The sequence below is a fragment of the Bombina bombina genome, chromosome 7, assembly GCF_027579735.1.
Source record: "Bombina bombina isolate aBomBom1 chromosome 7, aBomBom1.pri, whole genome shotgun sequence".
In the NCBI taxonomy this organism is placed as follows: domain Eukaryota; kingdom Metazoa; phylum Chordata; class Amphibia; order Anura; family Bombinatoridae; genus Bombina; species Bombina bombina.
Window position 1 is genome coordinate 272,618,625 of NC_069505.1, and position 22,277 is coordinate 272,640,901.

The window sequence follows — 22,277 nt, forward strand, 5'->3', positions numbered from 1 at the left end:
TGTTAATTGTTTAACCTGCAGTAAAGCTAATGGGGGAATAGAAGGTTGTTACAGATCCCAGGCAGAACAAAAAGGGAATTACTGTGATTTGCACTAGGGAGTGGTATGTACCTGCTAGTCACAAGTCCCTATCTGTGGGGGATCTCTAAACGTGCAGAGTCTCAGGGTATGTGGGTGTGGCTGTGTATATAACTTATTTATCTCTATCTGTTCCTGTGTTTGCAAGTCCTGTTGGATAAATGTAAGTAACAGCTGCATCTTTTTACCTCTGCATGCTTTTTGTATTGGCTGCTTTACTGCAATGGGTTAACAAAAAAAATCCATGTTACTGCAGGACCACATGGGACCTGCTTGGCCTCACATTGTCGCATTTGGAATATCATTAATGTTTAAATACACTTTTCAGTGGCTGCTGATTTCACCCACACACAGTGCTGCAGATGCAGAGCTCCTGGCAGATTAGGAAGCTGCAGATAGAGATGCCAGGGCCTATTACCAACTACACTCTCTATATCCCTTGATCTATGTTATTGCTGAGCCTAAAAATAAGAAAATAGAGAAGATAGAGTGGGCTAAGGGCTGTGTGGTTGTTAGGAAAATGCAGAGGACATTTTTAATGTGTTTTATACATCATACAGGTTTAATTTCGTTTGCTGAAGTGGGTACAGTTGGCATCACCAGCACAAGGGACATTTGCAAAGATCTGGAGTTCTTTGATCCCTCTTTAATGGGTACAATGGTGCAGTTGGATTTGGCTGCGTCATAGACTCATGTAGGGGGATCTACTAAGTTGTTTTTTTTTTTCCAACTGGATTTGGATCATGACTTCACTACATTGAAGATAAAAGCCAAAACCTCAATTTAAATGGAAAGTAGCACAGATGTCAGCACTGACCCTCTAATAAGAAAGGTCGAAGTGGATTCTACTGGAGGTGCTGGTGTTAATATTCACGGGATGTTCGGTGCTAAAGGTGTGGAGAACATGGACACTACTGCATTGCTGAAATCTGGTGATGCCCATGGGGTGCCTAGTTTTAAAGATTCCAGAATGGTCAAGCTAAGGTTCTTGAGAAGGACAGCAGTGGACTCTGACCAAGAGGAACCATCGGTTCTTGATTTGGCAGCTTCTGTGCCCCAGAAAAAGGCTATCCCTATCTCAAGAGCAAGGAGGGCTATTGCCAAGAGAGCGCATGTTGTCAGTGACCAGGCATCTGGTGCTGAGGTCTCGGATCAAAATGATAGTCCCATCAAGAGTCAAACGGTACCTGTGCTACCAGAACTACCCGGAGAACCAGAGAGGAAAGAAGAACCTGAAACTTCCAAAGATCTTCCAAAGTCCAAAAAAGAAGAGGAAGATGAAGAGGAGGATGATATGAAGGCTGTCTCAACCTCACCAGATGGCAGGTTCTTAAAGTTTGACATTGAAATTGGAAGGGGATCATTTAAGACGGTCTATAAGGGCTTGGACACAGAAACATGGGTTGAAGTTGCTTGGTGTGAGCTTCAGGTAAGTTAATTTCTCTTGTGATTCTTCTTTACTGTTTGTTTGTTTGTTTTAAGTTATTCTCATGGTTAGAAGCAACTGTCTTTGTCTTTACAGTAATGCATAGTACATTCCTGATTAACAATTCTTACATCTCAATACACTTTTTACTATGAGAATGTTTATGCAAAATGTATTTTTATTGTAACATTTTTTAACTCTCATAAGTTTTCAGAGTGGATCAGAATGTGATTGTTGTAATCCAGATCATTTTGATACTTTAATTACAATTTAGCTTTTACATTATGACTATTCTTTCCTTCTACATTGTTTCTGATAGATATGCAATTACAGACGTTTTTATATAATACATGTGCATGGTTGTCTAGTACCCTGTAATTATCTGAAGGTGAATCTGCTAACAGGACAAACATCCACATAGCAATGTAATTAGTGCAGCTGTGTTACCTGTTTATATTTCCCAGACTTGGTCCTTACCTCTGCTCATGGACATGATATGTGTAATCTGCTGCAGACCATATAGACACCAGTATTTCTTGTTACAGGGAAGAATATTTGAAACCTGTTTTTATATTCATCGGGTTAATAAGTGTGTGTAACCTACTCTAACTTTGCAATGTTACTAAATATGAATGCAGGTTTGGACAAAAGTGAAATCCTTTTTCATTTCCAATTCAGTAAATGTATTCTAATTCCAAATCAAAAGTATGGCTTTGCATGCAAGATTACAGACTGTTTTTAACAACAAAGGCTTTAATAAGACTAAAAGTCAAGCTAATGTATTGTCAGCTGTGCTAGGTGAAAACCTCACACCTTGGTGGAAGTAACAGCTATGTTGAAATGCTAATATCCTAGCCACAAGCCAATTAGCACAGCAGGGGTATTTTATATATCTGTGTTCTCCTGGGCAAGCCTCTACATTAGATGTTTTGTGCCATATAGTTCTCAACAGTATTTGTTCTGAAAGTTGACATGTAAAAATAATAAATATATATATTTTAATTGATTTGAGTGTTTTTCTTGACTTGGCCAAGAGAACCACAAACACAGTGCAGTGAGTCAAAGTAGCATTCACATATATCCACCAATCACTGAGCCTTGCTCAGGGCCTGGAATTCGATGTGGCTCCCAAATAAGGCTTTAGCAATGTACTTAAAAGACCAGTAAATACAGTGGATTTGCATAATCAACAAATGCATGATAACAAGACACTGCAATAGCATTGTCTGAACTTCAAATGAGTAGTAGATTTTTTTTTTTTTTTTTCTGACAAATTTCAAAGTTATGTTTATATCCACTTCCCCTGTATCATGTGACAGAAATCAGCCAATCACAAAATGCATATACTGTCATTCTGGTGAATTCTTGCACATGCTCAGTAAGTAGGGAGCTGGTGACTCAAAAAAGTGTAAATAAAAAAAACACTGTAACCAAATGTTTCTTTTGTGATTCAGATAGAGCATGACATTTTTAAGCAACTTTCTAATGTACTCCTATTATCAAATTTTCTTCATTCTCTTTGTATCTTTATTTTAAATGCAAGTATGTAAGTTTAGATGCTGGCCCATTTTTGGTGAACAACCTGGGTTGTCCTTGCTGATTGGTGGATAAATGCATCCACCAATAAAGTGCTGTCCATAGTTCTGAATCCCAAAAAGCTTATACACATTCTTTTTCAAATAAAGAAAGCAAGAGAACGAAGAAAAAATGATAATAGGAGTAAATTAGAAAGCTGCTTAAAATTGCATGCTCTATCTGAATCACGAAAGGAAAAAAATTGGGTTCAGTGTCCCTTTAATGAAAGTAAATTGGAAAGTTTTTTTTTTTTTTATTTATTTTTTTTTATTTTGCTGCTCTATCTGAATCATGAAAGTTTAATTTTGACTTGAGTGTCCTTTTTTTAAAAGGGACATGAGACCCAAAATGTTTTCAGAGTATACAGTTTTAAGCTACTTACTAATTTACTTCAATTATCAAATGTGCGTTTTCTTTATTAAATGAGAAGCAATGCACTACTGGGAGCCAGCTAAACACATCAGACGAACCAATGGCATGAGCTTCCAATAGTGCACTGCTGCTTCTAAGCCTCGCTAGATATTATTTTCAACAAAGGATACCAAGAGAAAGAGAAACAAATTTGACAATAGAAGTAAATTGGAGGGTTGTTTTAAATTATATGATTTATCTAACAGTTTGAGATTTGTAACATAAAATGCACAACTCACACTAAAAACAAGTTGGAATAGTTTTGTTTCAGCAGTAATATAAAATAAACACAATAGACACATTTATTAACACAATTACTGTAGCAAGTCCGGTTTGGAACAGTGATGGGTGCAGTTTGGCCATTGAAAAACAGCTGCAGCAATCAAGGTGTTAATCTGTTTAAACTCTGCTCTGTTAATCTACTGGACGACTGCAGAAAAATAATTGCTGTTGCAAAGTTTTTACAGTCGCTTTCAACTCCTTAGCAAGGGATAGCAATGCAAAAATAAAATTTTATTTTTTGTACGTTCAAATTTCTTTTAATCTCCCTTTCTTGATCCAGGCAGCATAGAATTGTAAACAACTTTACAATTTATGTACATTGTCAAATTTGCTTCATTCTCCTGGTACCTTGTAGTTGAAGGAGCAGCAACGCATTACTGGGAGCTAGCTGAGCTCATTGGGTGAGCCAATCAAAAGGTGCATATATCTGCAACCATCAAAATAACAAGAGTATTGCATTGAGCAATGATACTTTTTTTTTTTTTTTTTTTATTGGACTAACTATACAATAAATATACTATCCAATAAAAAAAAAGTATCATTGCTCAATGCAATACTCTTGTTATTTTGATATCTAAATCTCTGGACTAACACGGCTACTCCAATCAACGTGTGTGTATGTATATGTGTGTGTGTGTGTGTATATGTGTGTATATATATATATATATATATATATATATATATATAATTTCCCCCCTTATTAATTAAACAAATATATTTTTGAGTTAACATACATTTTTATGTTGAGTCTAACAAGATGTGTACAATTGGGATATGGAATAGAAGGTTACTGGCTAATAAGGGCATCTCCTACACCTCTATTGGTTGGCAGTGACAAGCATCAAATGCACAAAAGCTTTGTCTTAATGGCAGCAAAAGAAAAACAAATTTGAAGTTTTTGATAGTGGAAGTGTTAAGAGATTATAGTTGCTAAAATCTCTGTAGTATGAAATGCTCATTATAGCTATTAGACACTGTCTTTAGCTTGAAGCTGCCATGTAAAATACCCCTAATGTTCAACTATGAGCCCTATTGACTAACACTACGGTAGTACGGTGTAGCAAACAGAGATTGCTTTTCTCAAACATCAGCTCTTTAAGTAACTCAAAGGTAGATGTTCTTAAAGACCTCATAGCATAAGCAGAGTGTGTTTATTATATTTATTTTTTAAATGATCTACAAATTAGAAATTGTTTGTTAGAGCATTTTTTGCTGCATTGTTTCTTGTGTGTAATAGTGTTTTGTTTTTTTAAACCCATGCAAAAGGGTTAAAAATCTTATGTTAGTCTGCACCAGAGCCAAATTACAAGAGGTATAAGTGCATAGCTACCAATCAGATAGTTCAAGCACATTTCTGCACCCTAAGGCTACCTAGGTAAGCTTTTCAAACAAAACATACCAAGAGAGCAAAGCACATTTGATAAAATAAGAAAAGCAAACTTGGATGCACTACCTGAACTGCAAAAGCATAATTTTTGATATTGCGTCCCTTTTAATCTGGTTTCATCTTGGCTGACAATAGAATGGCTTGATAGCATTACTGTATTGTTTGTGGGGTTTTTGTGTTTTTGTGTGCAGAGCACCTGACATTGTCTAGGAACAAAGCTTATTACTGCAGTGCACACAATACAAGGGGATTCTTTAATGCTGGCTTGTGGGTGATTCCTGTATTTCCCAGTGGAGTACTTAGTAAAGATTATTTGCTGGTTCAGTAGTCCATCACAAAGCTACTGTTGGTATATTTGTATATTGCTTTTTTATTTCAGACTTCCAATGCATGCTCAAGGCTTTAGCATTTTAGAATAGATCAAATTAACATTTTATATAATGTTTCTGTTAACTGTTTTTGTACCCACAGGAACACACAAGTGGCTATTTTAAGGGTTTACATAGAGTAATAATGGTGGGTATAAGAATAGTTAAAATATAGTCTATATATGGAATTCGGGAGGAGGGGTCTACTTAGACATATACATAATACCTATTTCATTATTTACTCATCTATTTCAATTAAATGGACCACTCAATACAGTAGAATTACATAATTTACAAGTTCATTATAAAAAGACAATGCAATAGTACTTACAATGAATTCAAATAAGCTCTAAATTATTATTATTTTTATGACAAATGTATTTTCCCCATTTGCCATCCCCTGTATCATGTGTCAACCATCAGCCAATCACAGGCTAGTAAACGTATACCCTATGAATTTGTGCACATGCTCCGTAGGAACTGGTATCTCAAATTGTGGATATAAAAATAATGTGCAAAATGTGATAATATAAGTAAATTGGAAGTTTTTTAAAACTGCTGCCCTATCTGAATCATAAAAGTTTAATTTTCACTTTAGTGTCCCTTTTAACAAACATTTGCTTTGTAATTAAATTATTAGCAAATATAACTAGTTTTATATGATGATACCAGAGTATCAAATTATGTAGGTCAAATTAAAGTCATGTGACTAACTTACCTGTTGTAAGATGATGCACCAGACCTCTAACTTTCTAAATTCTATTTTGATATTTGAATGGTGGAGCCATCATTTTTGGGCAGCTATGGGATTTGATCTCACTCTATTATAGAAAGATTACACATTTTGGTCTTCACATTCCTGAGCTAAAGTTGTTTTTAGTTATTTATAAAAGCAATGCCTTTTTATGTGAGGTAGCAAGACGCATACATTGTTGTTAAAGGAATAGTCAAGTCAAAATTTAACTTTCATGATAGAGCATAGGCAATTTAAAGAAACTTTCTAATTTTACTCCTATTTATAAAATTTTCTTTTTTCTCTTGTTATCTTTATTTTAATATAAACTTGGGAAGCCAGACCATTTTAGGTTCAGCACCGGGGTAGCACTTGCTGAAATGTGGCTACGTTTAGACACCAATGAGAATGTGCTACCTAGGTGCTGAACCAAAAATGTGCAGACTCCCATGCTTACATTCCTGCTTTAAAAAAAAAAAGATATAAATAAAATAAAGATACCAAGAGAATAAAGAAAAATTGATATTAGGAATAAATTAGAAAGTTGCTTTAAATTGCACGCTCTATCATGAAAGTTTAATTTTGACTAGACTATCCCTTTTAATAGAATTATAAAGCTATTATTGATACTTTTCATCATCTTGCAATTTAAAAAGAAAATGAGTAGGGACAAAATACAAATATTAGGTAAATTTTACATTGCAAATTGTGATTCCACAACCCTGGTGAAAGTGAGTAGTATACTGGGGTACCTAAACACTAACCTTTTGGTCAGCGCCATATGCAGTTCCCTGGCTATTGTAGGTATGCACTTACACGTGCCACAGAGCATAGTTAAGTCACCACTTATATCAGCTTAGAGATTAATTCACTGGACAGACACTGAGCTGCTCTTTTGAAAGAAGAGGACTGCCTCTTACAGATGAGGGGTCTTACTAGGGTTGCAGGGAGTAACATGAATAGTGCTATCCAAAGGCACAATACATGTTCCTCCTTGCACACCCTGCACCATGTGTAACCTATAAATGTCCCAGAAAACATGGCCGTGGTGGCAACCCTACGCCGAGGGCTGGATATTTCAACAAGACAACAACTCAAAACACTGCTCAAAATCTACTCTTGCATTTATGCAGAGGAACAAGTACAATGTTCTGGAATGGCCATCCAGTCCCCAGACCTGAATATCATTGAAAATCTGTGGAGTGATTTGAAGCGGGCTGTCCATGCTCGGCAACCATCAAACTTAACTGAACTGGAGATGTTTTGCAAGGTGGAATGGTCCAAAATACCTTCATCCAGAATCCAGACACTCATTAAAGGCTATAGGAAGCATCAAAGGCTGTTATTTCTGCTAAAGGATGGCTCTACTAAATATTGATGCAATATTTCTGTTGGGGTGCCCAAATTTATGCACCTGTCTAATTTCGTTTGATGCATATTGCACATTTTCTGTTAATCCAATAAACCTAATTTATTATATATAATATATATATAATATATAGATATATATATATATATATATATAGTATATATATAATCGACCCCCCCCCCCATTTGCTTTTCTTCTTTGTAAATGTGGGGTTACTTGTTTCTCTTCCCATTGGACAAAGCTGCATGCAATTTTGTTTGTCGTAAAAAAAGGCAAAAAAATTTGGTCACCTGCAAAACCACCTATGTTAGATGGGCATGCAGTGCTTCATTTGAAATGGCAGATTCCACTCTTTCAAATGAGGGGCTGCATGACCTAATGCTGGGGGCTGAGATATGGATATGATCTCTGAAAATGCCATCCTTCAAAATAGAAGTGTTCTCGGCACTCCCTTAGCAGAGTCTTTGGCTAGGAGTAGGGTTGCAACCTGACCTCAGCTATGTTTTCCTGGACACTTATGAGTTATGCTTCAGGGTGTGCAGGTAAGGTCATGAATGTCAACCCTGGGTAGCACACAAATAGTGATACTGAACAGCACTATTCATGTTCCTCTCTGCACACCCTGCAGCATGTATAAGAAAACCTGGCCGAGGTGGCAACGCTAGCTGGTAGGAACATCAGAACTGTGTGGGTCTTTTGTGTAACCTCAATTTGTGGCAACCTGAAAACGTGGTGAGCATGAATCTCCCTTCCATGAAAAAAAAACCTTCATCCTGAATGGCAGCTGTAACAATGTGCTGCACTAATGAGTTAGATACTTGAGGGACAGATGAGCCTCTGTGACTGGCACTGTGGAGGAATTCGCCTGCTAATGGCTGCTAGTTAAAAGGACATTCTAGGTAAAATTGAATTGCACATAAGTGCATTTCAATTTTGAACAAAGCATTTTTTGTAATATGCTTACATTAGCAGTAATGGTTCTAGTTAAAGGGACATTTAGCATGAACTGGGAAGCTTATCGGCTTCATATCCAAGAAGCATAATGGAAAAACAGATTAGTTTTCAAACTTTTTGGAGATTTAGAAGATTATTGCTAAATCTATTCTATTTATTTTAGTGTGTGTGTGTGTATATATATATATATATATATATATATATATATATATATATATATATATATATATATATATATATATATATATATTCTACCTCCCCTGTATGAATTGGTGTATACTGTCCCTTTTAAGCTTTCATGATTCCGATACAGCATTCAGTTTTAAGCAGCTTTCCAATTTACTTATCTGATTTGCTTTGTATCCTTTGTTGAAAAGCATACCTAGCTAGAGTCGGAAGTAGCAATGCACTAAAGGGAGCTAGCTGTTGATTGGTGGGTGCACATATGTCTCGTGCCATTGGTACACCAGATGTGTTTAGCTAGCTCCCAGTAAAACATTGCTGCTCCTCAACTAAGGATAACAAGGGAACAAATAATTCTTTATAATAGAAGTAAATTAAGGTTATTTAAAATTTTATATGCTCTATGTGAATAATATCATAAAATAATTTTTGGGAGATTTAGTAGAGTATTCCTAAACACATTCAATTGGTCAACCTATTGCACTCTGATCTATTGAAGTCCTGTGTAATGATTAAAACATTATATTGTTTTAGAAACAAAATATTGGCATGGCAACATGTTTGTATGCAATTGGGATTAAATCCCTTCATTTGAAATTATCACACTATTACAGATAATCCAATTTTTTCAATAGGTTAATGCACAGAAGTGTTTTGAAGGTGGAAGGTCAAATGACTATCTTTAATAATGCAATTAACCCTTTCATGACATAGGCAATTGTTCAAGTTCTGAACGTAAACGAAACCTTGAATTTCAGCTATATGTCTTTTCAACCATAATTTACCCCTTTCACATTAAGTGCACCCACACTAATTATATATTGTTTTTTAGAGGACAGATAGGGCTTTCTTTTGGCATAAAAGATTTATTTCTCAACTATAATTTTATATAAAAAAAATCAAAGTAAGTGTGAGAAATTAAGAAATTTGAAGCTTTCCAAATGATTTTATTGTGAATATCATCATCCTGATATATGTTACTGCAATAAAACACCCATACTTGTGTTAAGCGATGTCCCATGAGTATAACGATACCCCCCATGTACAGGTTTTCTGAGTTTTCTGGAATTTACAAGGCCCAACATACGGCCTACCCATTTACATAGAAATCTGGCACATTCATTTTCTGGGCTTAAGTTGCCTTTCATACATTATAGCAGCCCAGGAATGAAAATGACCCCATCATGGCATACCATTTTCAAAAGAAGACACCCTAGGGTATTCCAAAAGGCCCATGTCACATATTTTTGTGAAGCCCCTTAGTCACAACACCTGGCCAAATGTAATGGTGATTTTTTTTTGCATGCGTTTTTTTGCACAACACTGCACTTTGGCTGTCTCTGTCATCAACCTTTTATGTTTTGCTGCTATAAAACACACATATTAGTGTTTGTCAAGGTCCTACGAGTAAAACAGTACCCCCCATGTACAGGTTTTATGGGGTTTACAGAAGTTACAGGGCCAAATATGGGTCTGCCCATTTCAGTTTTTATGCATGGAAATTTGGCACCTTAATTTTCTGTGCCTATGTCCTCTTTAAGACGTTATAGCAGCCCAGGAATGAAAATTACCCCATCATGGCATACCATTTTCAAAAGAAGACACCCTAGGGTATTTCAAAAGGCCCATGTCACATATTTTTGTGAAGCCCCTTAGTCACAACACCTGGCCAAATGTAATGGTGATTTTTTTTGCATGCGTTTTTTGCACAAACACTGCACTTTGGCTGTCTCTGTCATCAACCTTTTATGTTTTGCTGCTATAAAACACACATATTAGTGTTTGTCAAGGTCCTACGAGTAAAACAGTACCCCCCATGTACAGGTTTTATGGGGTTTACAGAAGTTACAGGGCCAAATATGGGGTCTGCCCATTTCAGTTTTTATGCATGGAAATTTGGCACCTTAATTTTCTGTGCCTATGTCCTCTTTAAGACGTTATAGCAGCCCAGGAATGAAAATTACCCCATCATGGCATACCATTTTCAAAAGAAGACACCCTAGGGTATTTCAAAAGGCCCATGTCACATATTTTTGTGAAGCCCCTTAGTCACAACACCTGCCCAAATGTAATGGTGATTTTTTTTGCATGCGTTTTTTGCACAAACACTGCACTTTGGCTGTCTCTGTCATCAACCTTTTATGTTTTGCAGCTATAAAACACACATATTAGTGTTTGTCAAGGTCCTACGAGTAAAACAGTACCCCCCATGTACAGGTTTTATGGGGTTTACAGAAGTTACAGGGCCAAATATGGGGTCTGCCCATTTCAGTTTTTATGCATGGAAATTTGGCACCTTAATTTTCTGTGCCTATGTCCTCTTTAAGACGTTATAGCAGCCCAGGAATGAAAATTACCCCATCATGGCATACCATTTTCAAAAGAAGACACCCTAGGGTATTTCAAAAGGCCCATGTCACATATTTTTGTGAAGCCCCTTAGTCACAACACCTGGCCAAATGTAATGGTGATTTTTTTTTGCATGCGTTTTTTGCACAAACACTGCACTTTGGCTGTCTCTGTCATCAACCTTTTATGTTTTGCAGCTATAAAACACACATATTAGTGTTTGTCAAGGTCCTACGAGTAAAACAGTACCCCCCATGTACAGGTTTTATGGGGTTTACAGAAGTTACAGGGCCAAATATGGGGTCTGCCATTTCAGTTTTTATGCATGGAAATTTGGCACCTTAATTTTCTGTGCCTATGTCCTCTTTAAGACGTTATAGCAGCCCAGGAATGAAAATTACCCCATCATGGCATACCATTTTCAAAAAGAAGACACCCTAGGGTATTTCAAAGGCCCATGTCACATATTTTTGTGAAGCCCCTTAGTCACAACACCTGGCCAAATGTAATGGTGATTTTTTTTGCATGCGTTTTTTGCACAAAACACTGCACTTTGGCTGTCTCTGTCATCAACCTTTTATGTTTTGCTGCTATAAAACACACATATTAGTGTTTGTCAAGGTCCTACGAGTAAAACAGTACACCCCCATGTACAGGTTTTATGGGGTTTACAGAAGTTACAGGGCCAAATATGGGGTCTGCCCATTTCAGTTTTTATGCATGGAAATTTGGCACCTTAATTTTCTGTGCCTATGTCCTCTTTGAGACATTATAGCAGCCCAGGAATGAAAATTACCCCATCATGGCATACCATTTTCAAAAGAAGACACCCTAGGGTATTTCAAAAGGCCCATGTCACATATTTTTGTGAAGCCCTTAGTCACAACACCTGGCCAAATGTAGTGCTCCTTTTTTTTTGTATGCGTTATTTTTGCACAACACTGCCCTTTGGCTGTTTCTGTCATCAACCTTTTATGTTTTGCTGATATAAAACACACATATTTGTGTTTTGTCAATGTCCTAAGAGTAAAACAGTACCCCCCATGTACAGGTTTTATGGGGTTTACAGATGTTACAGGGCCAAATATGGGATCTGCCCATTTACATAGAAAATTGGCACATTCATTTTATGGGCCTTTGTCCTCTTTGAGACATTATAGCAGCCCAGGAATGAAAATTACCCATCGTGGCATACCATTTATAAAAGTAGACAACCCAGGGTATTGAAAAAGGACTATGTTTAGTCTTTGTTTGTAGCCACTTAGTCACAACATCTGGCCAAAGGTAATGTTCATATTTCAGTTTTAGTTTATCACAAAAACACTGCCCTTTTTGCTGTTTATATCATCCTTTTATGTTTTACTGCTATAATACACCCATCTTTGTGTTCAGCGATGTCCCATGAGTACAACAATATACCCCCTATGTACAGGTTTTATGTGGTTTTAGGAAGTTACAGTGCCCAATATAGGGTCTGCCAATTTGCATGGAAATTGGGCATATTGATTTTATGGACCTTTGTTGCCTTTGAGACAGTATGGCAGCGCAGGAATGAAAATTACCCCACCATGGCATACCATTTGCAAAAGTAGACAACCCAGGGTATTAAAAAAGGACTATGTTTAGTCTTTTTTTTGTAGCCACTTAGTCACAAAACCTGGTCAAATTAGTGGTCATATTTTTTTATTTGCTTTTTTCACACAGACTTTGCATGTTTTCTATTTAGATCAACATCATTATATTTTTTACTGCTATAATACACCCATATCTGTGTTCAGTGATCTCCCATGAGTGCAACAATACCCCCTATGCACAGGGTTTTATGTGGTTTTAGGAAGTTACAGGGCCCAATATAGGGTCTGCATAGAAATTTGGGCACATTGATTTTCTGGCCCTATGTTGCCTTTGAGACAGTATGGCAGCCCAGGAATGAAATTTACCCCCCTCATGACATACCATTTTGCAAAAGTAGATAACTCAGGATATTCTAAAAGGAGTATTTTAGTTGTTTTGTATAACTTATAATGGCCTTAGAGTGGATGGGCTTAACATATAAAGGGACAGGACAAGGTCAGGGGATTTATGAAGTTAGGAATACAGAATAATAAAATAAAATAAATTAGGAACACATACAGATTGCTTTCAAATTAAAAAGTTTTAACTCTGTGTGATATATTCGAAAGCAATCAGTGATACAGAGGCCAGGTTGAGAGGGGCAGTCAGGGCAATGGTAACTAGAATCCCTCCTCCCTCCTTTTTTATAGCAGACTCTGCATCTTTTCTGGGGTGTTAATTTGCAGGCAGTGGGGGGGATCCTAGTGGAAAATGCCTGCCACAGAGTCGCTCAACATTTTCAGATTGAACAGTGGGAGGATTAGGGGTCTGGTTAAACAAAATATCAGATGTTACATTTAACACAAATTCCAAAAAAGTATAAGTTTTCCTGTGCCTGTTTTTTTGTACAGCACATATGCATTATATACTCGCGATCTGCATAATTAAAAGGCTACTTTTTTGTACCAAGTTCTAGTTTTTCTTTGAATTAGATATGGCTGCAGGCACCGGTCAGCTAAATCTACCCCCCCCATGTTTTTGTTGTACTCCACAATGCACTTTGGCTTTCGGATCTGTGCAGATCTTCCCTTCACAGACACTGGCACTGTAGCTTCATCGTGCATTGTGGAGAGCATGTACACATCTTTTTTATCAGTGTACCGAAGGGCCAGTAGCTCATTGTGGCGTAAAGCTGACGTTGTGCCCCTACTTTTTTTTCCATATGTCAGCTTCTGGGGGAAACCTTTGCGATTTTTTCTTGTTGTGCCACAGGCCACGGTTTCAAAATAAAACAAAAATTTTAATAGCTCTGTGCTGGTGTAAAAATTATCGAGCCACAAATGGTACCCTTTATTTAGCAGGGGTAGTAGGAGATCCCACACAATTTTCCCACTTGTGCCAACTGAATCTGGGCAGCCAGGTGGATCCAAGTGGCTATCCTTTCCCTGGTAGATGCGAAATGCCCAGGTATACCCAGTACTGCATTCACAGAGCTTATAAAATTTTACCCCATAGCGGGACCTCTTGGATGGTATATATTGCTTGAAAAGCAATCTCCCCTTAAATTTCATGAGGGACTCATCAATGCAAATGTCCTGCTCAGGTATGTAAACTTCTTTAAATTTTTGGGACAGGTGGCTTATCAGGGGCCTTAGTTTATATAACCTGTCATGCAGGGGGTCATTTTTGGGGGGGCACTTGGTATTATCATTAAAATGGAGAAACCGCAGCAATTGTTCATATCTGTCCCTCTTCATAACCCCTGGAAAAAGAGGGGTAGCCAGGATGGGGTTCTGGCTCCAGTATGAACGAATGCTGGGTTTCTTCACAATCCCCATTATTAATGTCAGGGCCCAAAACTTTTTAATCTCTGGTATGTCAGTGGGATGCCAGGTATTTTTTCTGACATACAGAGATTGGGGATTTTTGGACAGATACTGGCTGGCATATAAATTTGTTTGAGCAACTATATGCTCAAACATAGCATCTGTCAGAATCAGTGACATATAGTTTATTGGCTCACATACTGGAACATCACTTGTTATGCCAGGAGTCTCAGTAAATTCTGGCATTTCTGGGGCAGTGAAATTTGGGGGTATCCAATTTTGGTCATTTGTGCGACGCCTCCTTTTAGGTGGCGGGCAGGGAGCACCAGCATCAGATGTATCACTCAGGGGCTCTATATCTGATGCCGTAAGGGTTGCGCTGTCAGACAGAGCAGAGAGGGTTTCACTCCCTGAATCTGCGGCAAGAATGGCATAAGCCTCTTCTGCTGAATAGCGTGCCATAAGGGATTTTTTTCAGTACAAAGTACCACTTCACCACCACCAATTACCACTTCACCTTCCCCAAAATCCCACTAAACCACCCCAATTACCACCTCCCAATTACCACCCACCTATTCCCACCCACCCTATTCCCTTTTTTTTTTTTTTTTTTTAAATTATGATTTTTTCTTTATATATATTTTTTTTTTTTTTTTTTTTTTTTTATAAACTAAAAAAAAAAAAGGAACTGGGAAGGGTAGTGATTGGGAACAGCAGGGAAGGGGTTAATAATAACTAAAGATCCCCACAAATAAACTTTTGGGCACTGATCAAAGCCCTGACAGGCTGATCACTGTGATATTAGGCTGATCACAGTAGCAGCTCAGTGATCAGCAGCAAAAACAATATATATATATATTTGTAACCCCCACAAATAAACCCCCAACGCTTTTGATCAACACTGATCAAAGCCCTAACAGGCTAAGCAAGTTATATTAGGCTGATCACAGTAGCAGCTCTGTGATCAGCAGCAAAAAAAATATATATATTGTTTGTAACTATATTTTTTCTCCCTCTCTAGCTTTCTGCAGCACACACCAACACTAAACTGTCTTCCTCTCTCTCTCAGATCGCACTGAGAGCAGAGAGGAAGCGGATACACTTGTAACAGCCAATGATTCCACTCATTGGCTGCTACAGTGTTACAGGGGACAATCGATACACCCCCTCCATGCTGATTGGATCCTGGGGGAGTGCCAGAGGTGCTAGGCACATCCCCCAACCGGATCCACAACAAACAAAATAACGGAGGGGGCACAGGAGCTGAAAACCGTTATGCCGTTCTATTCCGTCATAACGGCTCTAAAGCCCAGTGTAATTATGACGGAATGGAACGGCATAACGGCGTTAAAAGGTTAATAGACTCCTCTAATAACATGTTTGTTTAACTCAATCAAAGATGTCTTTTAGTCTACACAACAAAGATTTGTATTTATTTTTTGCCTATCCTCCGTTAAAGGGACAGTCTAGATAGGGCATGTAATTTTAATTTTTTTTTCCAATTTACTTTTATCACCAATTTTTCTTTGTTCTCTTGGTATTCTTAGTTGAAAGCTTAACTTAGGAGGTTCATATGCTAATTTCTTAGACCTTGAAGGCCGCCTCTTAAGAATGCATTTTAACAGGTTTTTCACCACTAGAGGGTGTTAGTTCATGTTTTTCATATAGATAACACTGTGCTCATGCACATGAAGTTACCTGGGAGCCATCACTGATTGGCTAAACTGCAAATCTGTCAAAAGAACAAAAAGGGGCAGTCTGCAGAGGCTTAGATACAAGATAATCACAGAGGTAAAAAATATGTAAATATAACTGTGTTGGTTATGCAAAACTAGGGAATGGGTAAACAAGGGATTATCTATATTTTATGTAGACTGTCCCTTTAAGGCGTGTATCGGGCTTGTTAAATAAATTGTAGGGCGACTGGTCATGGAAGTCTTTGGAACATTATTTGGAAGTTTATAAAATGACTTATTTTTCTAAGTCATCTGGTTATAATTTCTTTTTCCAATTAGAGGGTCAGGCTAATTTAATACATATTGCTAAAGTATAAAGAATGTACAGAACTCAACATTATCACTTGCCTGGAGAGACTATAATTTGAAAATATTGCATAGAGTTTTTTAAGACCTTTATATTATGTCCAAGTGGGCTAAAATGTCTCCCTCTAACAGCCCAAAATGTTGTTTTTACCAACCCTGGTTTATCTCATTATTTCTGGTACTGCCCAAAAATGAGATTTCTGGTTCAAAATAATTTTTTGTTTTCCCAACATATTTGAGAGTCAAAGATACATCTAAAGAATATTTTTTTTTTTCTTTTGGCACAGATAGCCAGGAATTTATTTAAGTGTAATTTATAAACTATTTAAAGTGAATGTCAACTTTCAAGACTGAGTGCCCGTTTTTTAAAAAATACTATTAAAAGCAGGGGCACTTTCATTCATGAAAGCTTACATTTCACCCATTTTTGTTAATATGCTTACCTTTTCTTCTTGAACCTGGAGAAGCGATTCCCCCTCCTGCCGCTCGTCACTTCATACATCAGCAATGATGAATCCGGTATCCTCCAATCACTGTGTTGCCTCAGGCAATGATTCTCCTGGGGTGGAAGCCATGATTAGAGGATGCCGTATTTGTCATTGCTGACGTATGAAGTGACGAGCGGCAGGAGGGGGAATCGCTTCTCCGGGTTCAAGAAGAAAAGGTAAGTATTTGAACAAAACCGGTGAAATGTAAACTTTCATGAATGAAAGTGCCCCTGTTTTTAATAGTATTTTTTTAAAAACAGGCACTCATTCTTGAAAGCTGACATTCACTGTAATACTATTAGTCCATTGATCAGGAGTATGATGCTTCAAAAAATGGAAAGCTAAATAATCTTTAAAATACAAAATATTTAAGAATGTTTACCAATTCAGTATCAATCTTTGATTTGAAAATAAAATATTTTTTTTTCAGAAATGGGACCATGTTATCAAAGGGACAGTCTAGTCGAAAATAAACTTTCATGATTCGGATAGGGTATGTCATTGTAAACAACTATCCAATTTACATTTTTAACATCACATTTGCTTTGTTCTCTTGGTATTCTTAGTTGAAAGCTAAACCTAGGTAAGCTCATATGCTAATTTATTAGTCCTTGAAGGCCGCTTTTTATCTGAATGCATTTTTACAGTTTTTCACAGCTAGACTGAGCTAGTTCCTTTTATGCCATATAGGTAACATTATGCTCACACCTGCAGAGTTACCTAGGAGTCAGTAGTGATAGTCATAAGGCAAATTGTTTTGTAAAAGGGGAGTCCATTTCTCTTGTACACACTAATTGTAATGTGGGTCTAGTGCCTGGGTCCTTTCTGCTTCATAGGCAATGCTACACTGACTTTTGGTAGAATTAAAGGGATAGTATACACCAATGTTAATTTTGCTGCATGTAATAGACACTACTATAAAGAATATGCACAGATCCTGATCTAAAAATACAGTGTAAAACTTTTTAAAAACTAACTTGGAAGCCCACAATTTAGCACTGTTAAAGTGAGAAGCCTGGGACACCCAGTGAAAAGGGCTGATAGCAGAACCTTCCCACTCCCCTGGATATAAATAGATTCATTTATACAAACGGAAGCTATCTGAAGTCTGCAGACATCAGTATACATCATAAAACTTTGGGGCTTTTTTAGGAGTCTGAAAATCAGCACAATGTAATTTTAAAAATATGCAAAACTATATATAAAAAAAAAAAACACACCAGATGGGCGATATAAATGGATCATCTACAAAACATTTATGCAAAGAAATATATAGTGTATAATGTCCTTTTTAATGGCCTCACGGGTGTGATTGGTGGAATAAGTGCAGAAGATACCATCACTGTAGTTTGGAATTCGTAAAACTGTGTGTTCATTTTGACCAGTTGGGAAAACAGCTAGAATTCTTCAACGTTGTAGTTGGGTGCAAGCTATGTTATGTTTGTTTCAGTCACCAGACATTTTTGTGATCATGCGCTAGGGGCAGTTCATATATATATATTGCGGCCAAATCTCTCTGATCTGGCTCGATTATTTTAGAAGTCTTGTCAGTACTGAAAGGTCCATAGAAAAACATTTGGAAAAGGCAAAGTTTTGTAGCTGTTTATCTTGCTAGACAGAGTTATCGACCTACAATATAATGGGGGGGGGGGGGGTTGCATGGTCTCTCTCTCCATTTTCAGTGAGTTTTTGATTATCCGGTATTTAAAGGGACAGTCAACAACAACATTTTTATTGTTTAAAACGATAGACAGCGCCTTTACTACTCATTCCCCAGCTTTGCCCAACCAACATTGTTATATTAATTTACTTTATATAACATTTAAATCTCTAAATTTTTCTTTTTCTAAGCCACTACAGACAGCATCTATCACATGCTTTTTTATTTGCTTTTCACAACAGGAGACTGCTAGTTCATGTGGGCCATATAGATAATATATAGATTGTTACTAAGAAGAGGGATATAGAAAGTGAAGCATATTGGGCACACTTGGCGGGGCAAAAACCAATGCAATCTTGCTGGTGTGGTGTGTCGTGTATTTATTAAAACTTAACTTTTATATCAATAATCATTTAAAAAAGAGAGTGGAGAATTCCACTAATGAATATAAGAAAAGACAAACAATCTTAAAATTGTGTCCGAGTAGTACTCGGTACACAAAAAGCTCCTCTCAAATGTGATACAGTGATCAGTTTGTATCACACTGTCCTGTTGAAATCAGGTGAATACCAATATCTTTAGCTATATATTCATACTTGAAAGTATGAGTACCATTTACATCAATTGTAATAATAATTTTATATTATTTGGCATAAGGCACTACCTACTGGAAACACCCAAGTTTGGTTTCTATAGGTTAAAGGGCTCAAACCCCCAGTCCCCCCCTCTCTCCCTAGAGGTCATAGGGAATATATATCCAATATATAGATTGTGCTCACGCCCATGAAGTTGTGCACAACACAGCACTAATTGGCTAAAATGCAAGTCAATAGATAATACAAAGTCATGTGATCAGTGGGCTGTCTGTCAGAAGAGGCTTAGATACTAGGTAATCACAGAGGTAAAATGTGTATTAATATAACAATTTTGGAGTTGACTGTCACTTGTTTTCAGGACATTTTGTTAATTGGCTTATTAGTCTGAAAAAATAAATGCCAAAAAAACATAAGCAGATAACAATAGCAATAATCATATTCATTTCTTTTTATTTAAATATTATTTTTATCAGACTGCTTTTATACATGCAAATTGTGTGTTGGCGGCTGAGGAGGATGCCCTGGTGGGAAGTCTTGTAGTAGTCTTTCTATGTGGACTGGGCTTGAATTCTGGGTTTTCTTCCATTGAGCCTGGGCACTCACTTGAAAATTAAGGCTTTAATGTTCATAAAGGAGAAAAAGTAACTTTTGTAGTTTTTTTTTTTTTTTTTTTTTTACCCAACATCAATGTAGTCTAGTTCTTTACATGTAGAATTGTTTTCTGGAGTAAACTTAAAGGGACAAAGTAAAAAAAAAATATTTCATGATTTAAATGGGGCATGTAATTTTAAACAACTTTACAATTTACTTTTATTACCAATTTTGCTTTGTTGTCTTGGTATTCTTAGTTGAAAGCTAAATCTAGGAGGTTCATGTGCTAATTTCTTAGACCTTGGAGACTGCCTCTAATCTAAAAGCATTTTGACAGTTTTTCACCACTAGAGGGCGTTAGTTCATGTGTTTCATATAGATAACATTGAGCTCAGGCACGTGAAGCTCCTAGGAGTCAGCACTGATTCGCTAAAAATGCATGTCTGTCAAAAGAACTGAAATAAGGGGGCAGTTTGCAGAGGCATAGATGCAAGGTAATCACAGAGGTAAAAAGTGTATTATTATAACTGTGTTGGTTATGCAAAATTGGGGAATGGGTAATAAAGGGATTATCTACCTTTTTTAAACAACAAAAATTCTGGTGTTTACTGTCCCTTTAATACCCACTGAGTTTACTCCTAGAAAAGGTGAGACAGTGTTTTGTATTGCCTAAATAAGGGTTCAAATACTCTGCTTGAACCCTGAACCCATGTTAAAGGGACAGTATACATTAATTTTCATATAACTGCATGTAATAGACACTACTATAAAAAATAATATGCACAGATACTGATATAAAAATCCAGTATAAAATGGTTTAAAAACGTACTTAGAAGCTTTCAGTTTAGCTCTGTTGAAAAGGCAGTTGGAAAGCCCACTGCAAGTGGGAAATAAGACACTCCCCCCCCCCTTTTTTTGCATATGAAAAGACCCTTTACACAAACAGGAGCAAGCTGGAGAAGGTAGCTGACAGTATTCAAATAAAACTTTGGGGATTGGTTAGGAGTCTGAAAATCAGAGCAATGTTCTTTAAAAATAAGCAAAATTTTATATATTTAAAAAAAAACTTAAAAAAAAAAAACTTTATGGGCTTTATAAATAGATCATCTACAAAACATTTATGCAAAGAAAAAAATTAGTGTATAATGGCCCTTTAAGAGACTTTAAAATAAATTCCTTTGCAGAGGACCCCTACCTTTACACAGAAGATACACAGACCTGAGTATTTTGGGAATGGATAACCACAGCATTTATTATTCAAAATAATTAAACATAATTAAATGGGCAGCAAAACTACATGCTGTAACTAACCCTGAAAAACCTTTAAAGGGACAGTCAACACCAGAATTTTTGTTGTTTACAAAGAAAGATAATCCCTTTATTACCCATTCCACAGTTTTGCATAACCAACAGTTATATAAATACACTTTTTACCTCTGTTATTACCTTGTAAGCTTCTGCTAACTGCCCCCTTATTTCAGTTATTTTGACAGACTTGCATTTTAGCATCATTGCTCACTCCTAGGTCACTTCATGTGCATGAGCTCAATGTTATCTATACGAAATACATGAACTAATGCCCTCTAGTGGTCAAAATGCATTCACATTAGAGGCAGTCTTCAAGGTCTAAGAAATTAGCATATGAACCTCCTAGGTTTAGCTTTCAACTAAGAATAACAAGAGAACAAAGCAAAATTGGTGATAAAAGTAAATTGGGAAGTTGTTTAAAATTGACTGTCCCTTTAAAGGTGGTTATTCTGTAGGGAACGTTGTCCATGGCTAAATGGCCTACTCCCATCTGCCAGTTGACCTTTTGTCACTGAATAAGTGTTACTTCTACAACAGAAAAAGTGCATTTATTAAATACGTTAATGCTGAACACCTTCTTGTGTCTTGGCATGTGTGCTGTTTAAATGTGGATGTAATATTGCGTATTAAGGTTCTTTTGGTTATTTAGCGTATCAAGCTGTTTTGTTCCTCAATATCCTTTTCTTTACTTTGAACTCATCGGACCAGGAAATATGTGCGTTAATTTGTGTTGCTTCAGGTTCCTGTCATGTGTTCCCTTATGCCAAAAAAAATCAGGTCTCTAGGGATCAAGTGCCATCTGTTCGTTGTATATACAATATGGAATCCAGCAAGGAGATTTACATGTTTGAGTCAGAATCCAAAACCAGACCAAAAAAAGAAAACAGGCTTTCAAAATGACCACGTATGGCCATGTGTCAAAGAAAAACTGTATATTTCAACACTTGCCCACCAGTCATCCATTCAATCCCTTAGTTATAAATAAATAATTAAAATAAACCTGATCTTTGCAATTCTATTTAGAAAATCATTGTCTTCCCAAAGTTCTTTTGAATTGTTCTTAAACTTTTGGCTTTTAAGACCAATAAAGAGAGACC

The 22,277-nt window shown here is 36.8% G+C and overlaps 1 protein-coding gene across 1 annotated transcript in view; it reads left to right on the top strand.

Moving 5' to 3' along the window:
* The window catches only part of WNK2 (WNK lysine deficient protein kinase 2), a 331,019-nt gene that overhangs the window by 113 nt on the left and 308,629 nt on the right, over positions 1 to 22,277 (top strand). Inside the window, exons 1-2 of the mRNA XM_053720758.1 lie at positions 1 to 241; positions 639 to 1,507. The exon at positions 1 to 241 is cut by the window's left edge and continues 113 nt beyond it. Coding sequence (XP_053576733.1) covers positions 866 to 1,507 — 642 coding nt within the window. The 5' untranslated portion in view covers positions 1 to 241; positions 639 to 865. The remainder of the gene's footprint in view (positions 242 to 638; positions 1,508 to 22,277) is intronic.